Consider the following 4,072-nt stretch of genomic DNA (forward strand, 5'->3'; position numbering starts at 1 on the left):
GAATATTTTATAACTATTGCGATTTAATTTTTTGTTAACTACAGCAAATTCCTAATTCATCCAATTCCCAAGTCCTGTGGCTCTGACCTCTGACCCCAAGCTCATCTGTCCTTAGCCCAGCTGTGACTTGGTCACTGACAGAAACTAATGGTCAAGCCCGTCAGGGTGACACGCTGGTTACGATGATGGATGCAGCCCGTGGCACGCCCTCTGACCCAGTGTCAGGCAGAAAGCAGGTCATTTGTCAAGAGAGCCATTAAAATAAAGCAAACCAAAAAGCTGAGGGGTAGGAGGAGACAATGATGCAGAAAACTGTGATATCTTGTTCTTTTTCAGTGGGCCTTCTGGAACCTTCTCCATGGCTCCCAGCATCCCTCAGTGTCGGGTTCGACGGGGGGTTTTCCCTCCTCTCCTGTAGCCTCCCACCCGGCCCAATAGAGGTGTCTGCCCCAGCGGCCCGCGGCTGCCTGCCTCCCTCAGGCGCCCCTGAAGCCAGCGTGGAGGTGGGAGGCTCTCATGCATCCTGTCCAAGCCGGCGCTGCCCCCAGCAGAGGTGGTGGGTCTGACGGCACAGAGCAGAAAGACGGGTGCTGGGCACGGACAGAGCACACGGTGCCGGGCTCTCTCGGGTGAGCAGCACAGACCTGGGGCTGGCTCGCCCGCGTGGGCCTCTGTGAGCCTCAACGTCCCCATCTACAGGATGGGACCAGGCCCCCCGGAGGAGGGCCGTGAGGGTCGCCAAGCTGATGTCCAGGGAGTGTAGCCAGCCCACACTGACCGCCCAGAGGAACACTGCCTCCCTCGTTCCCCACGCGCCGTGCGGGGCCCTCCTGGGGACTGCTGGATCCAGTGAGGGCACAGCCACAAACCTATCCCGGCCGGACAGCTGGGTCTCTGCTGGACCCCGCCACCCTGCCACCCCGCCCAGGCCCGAGGGGAGAGACGCCCAAAGTAGGAATTCCTCCGGGACCTCAGGCCCACCACCATCCCCATGTCTTCCTCTGACTCTCCTGGGACGTGGCTGGCTGACACGCACCCCTGCGTGACACTATCGAGTCCCCATAGGGCCAGGAGACTGTGGACAAAATGCAAGGCCTTGACTGCCACCAGGGGCTCCGGTGAAGCAGGTGTTCTGGGCTTGCTGCCTGCAGTCCAAATCCCAAACCAGGCAGACAGGGAAAGCACTCCCTCCGCCAAACCGTCCCCCCGCTGCTGAAGGCCGCTGCGCGCGGCTCCCCAGGGATGCCGCCGACGGGGAGTCAACACATCTGTCCACCGGGCACCTCGAAGCTGCCCACCATCACCGGTGTGTCTCCGCGCACGCGAGTGCAGAATATAAATGTGTGTGAAGCCACGGGGAGCGAGCGGCTGTGCACTTAGAGACTTTCGCCGTCTGGGGGCATCGCAAGGTCAGCCCACCGCTCAGGGCTTCTGTGGGCTTTCACTCCGTCACAGCGGGTGGCCCCTGCCTGGGCGGGGACCCCTTGGCACCGTGGTGACGGCCACGGTCTGCGGTTCCCCAAGCTGTGACGCCAGCACTGCCCCTCCTCCGCGCACGGCGGACCCCCACACCGCCCAGCCCCTGCCGATCCCAGGTCCCTGGGCCACAGCAGCCTGGCCTCCGCCGGCAGCCAGCTATCCCCTCACCAGAATCCGTGCTCCAGAAAGCCATGTGCCCACCTGGGGAGCCGGCTCACAGACCTTTACCCCCAGGTCGTGTCACAGCCCCAGATGGGCAGACCTTACCTTTGTCTTTGGCGGCTCTTCTGGGGAAGGGTGATCTGGGGGTCTTCTCCCTTTTGCAAGGACTACTTTTCATCCTTTTGGCTTTCTCCCGTGGAACTTCAGGGAGAGGAGAGAAGAAGGGAAGGTGAGCAGTGACATTCACGGGGACAGCCACGCTCGTGCACCTGGATTCCTACAGAGCAGCGTGTCTGTCCTCCCTGCTCCTGGGCCTGTGCCGGAGTGGGCGGCCGAGCGCAGGGCCAGAGGGATACCCTTACTGTTCGTCCCTCTCGGGGGTCTATATGGGGCCACCCTGGGGGAGCTTCCCCCGCAGGCCTGGGCCCTCTACACCCTCCCACACGGGGCCCCGACTGGTCACAAATTCCAGAGTGCCTGGGGCCATGAGTCCCTGAGGACGGAACGGCCTCCCAGCAGGGTCTCCCCTGCCCATCTCAGGCTGACCTGTAGCCCTTGTGTTTACTGAAGGGGCTGTCACGGAGCGGCGGCCAGCCAGGCTGGACAGGGACTCAGCAGGGGGAGGGAGGATGAGAGCTAGGGCCACAGGGGTTTTGCATGGTGGGGTCCAGCTGGCTGGACAGGAGGGGACATGGAGACCCCAAGGGGGTGGAGGTTGTCCAAATCCCGTGGCAAGCGCAGTGGCCAGCAGGAGGGGCCAGCAGGAGGGGGCCGGCCTCCTGAGGGCCAGTGTGGCCACATTTCCCTGTGCTGTTCAGGCCCAGTGTCTCTGTCCATGGCTGGGGTGCAGCTGTGTCTAGGGGGGCACCAAGAACCCAATCAGCCAGTTCTGGGTAAGCAGGGCCAGGGGTGCTTGGGAAAAGCCTGGCCCAAAGGCCTCTCCAGGCTCAGGCTGGTCCCTCCGTCCTCATCGCCGAGAACCTGCTGGCAGGAGGGGCCCCTGGCCCCCAAGCCCACAGAAAAGCCCTAACACTGTAGGATCCACTGACATGAGGCCCTAGAGGTGTCAGAGCCACAGACAGGGAGAGGGGGGCGGGGGCCGGGGAAGGGGCAGGTCCATGTGTGATGGGACGGAGCTCAGTCTGGGAAGATGACCACGTTCTGGAACGGGTGGGGGGACGGCTGCACCACGGTGTGACTGGCATCCCCGGACTGTGCAGTTAATAGTGGTGAAGACAGTAAATCTTACGTAATGTGTCTCTTGCCATAACTTAAAAAGAAAAACAAAAAACCTAGGCCTTGCCCCACGCCTGCTTCCAGAGGGTTCTAACGTGGGGAGGATGAGACATGACAGTCGAGAATGGTGACCGATGACACTGGATGCTGCTGAGTGCCCAAGGGAGCAGCGGCCAGTCCTGACCTTGGCTGTGGAGCCCCAGTGGCCTCTGTGGGGCGCGGGTGCTTGGGGAGCTGAGGCCGTCGGGTCCCCGTGGGTGAAGGAGGAGAAGGCAGGGTGATTGCCGTGAGTCACAGCCTGCCTGGGCACCGGGGCACGGGGAGCTGCTGCAGCCCACGGCCAGGCCAGAGCTGGACGCTGCCCCCTTGGCTCTGACCGGCAGGCCCCTTGGGCCCGGCCTGCATCTGCACTCAGTGCACACATCCAGCTGGGACGGGACACGCGCACGGAGAGGCACCTGCGGCTGGCGCCCAGGGGGTCCCAAATCCTATATTGACCAACCTCCACCCCACCCTGGCCTGCCCGGTGCCACTGTTGCCCCCGGGCCCCATACTGTTCCCCTGTGCCGAAGACCCCAGCAGCCTTGGGCATCCCAGGGCAGCCTGACTGCTGCTCCCGAGTCTGTCCCCCTGCCCCACTCCGGGGCCTCCAAAACCTTGCTGTAATGAGGCTGCCTTTCTAGACTAGAGAACACCCTCCTCCCCACTCCCATCCTGCAAATAGCCAGCCTGCCCAAGCCCAGACCCATTGGGGCTTCCTGCTTAAAGCCCTCCAAAGCAGTTTCCAGGGCCCATGTCCAGTGGTGCAATCCAGACTCTTTAAACACTACCGCCCTCTGGCCTCCAAGCATGGCTCCTGTCTGCCTCTCCAACTTCACACCTCCTATCTGTTGAGTGAAGGAGGGAGCCAAAACCTTCCCTTGGCCCCGGCCCCTTCCCACCTGCAAGCAGTCTGCCTGCGCACAACCGAGCCCTCAGCACATCCCAGGCCCTGGGAGGGCTCAGCCAGCCCCTGCAGCTGGTATGTGACCGTGGAGGAAAGACGTCACCCATTCTGTGCAGGAGAGCCCCTGCCTGCCTTGCGGGGCCTGCCCGAATTCCTTCCCTGAGCGGGAAGCAGAGATTTGGAAGTCATGTTCTGGAGACTGGCAGGCCGGGTCCTCATCTGTGCCTGGCCCTTTCGGGGGGGGGGGGG

General features: G+C 62.9%; 1 protein-coding gene across 1 annotated transcript in view; it reads right to left on the bottom strand.

Moving 5' to 3' along the window:
• The window catches only part of CCDC187 (coiled-coil domain containing 187), a 56,785-nt gene that overhangs the window by 33,391 nt on the left and 19,322 nt on the right, over positions 1 to 4,072 (bottom strand). The window contains exon 8 of the mRNA XM_040631371.1: positions 1,747 to 1,842. Within this exon, the coding sequence (XP_040487305.1) occupies positions 1,747 to 1,842 (96 nt within the window). The remainder of the gene's footprint in view (positions 1 to 1,746; positions 1,843 to 4,072) is intronic.

This window comes from Ursus maritimus, unplaced genomic scaffold, assembly GCF_017311325.1.
Source record: "Ursus maritimus isolate PB19 unplaced genomic scaffold, ASM1731132v1 scaffold_17, whole genome shotgun sequence".
Taxonomy (NCBI): Eukaryota; Metazoa; Chordata; class Mammalia; order Carnivora; family Ursidae; genus Ursus; species Ursus maritimus.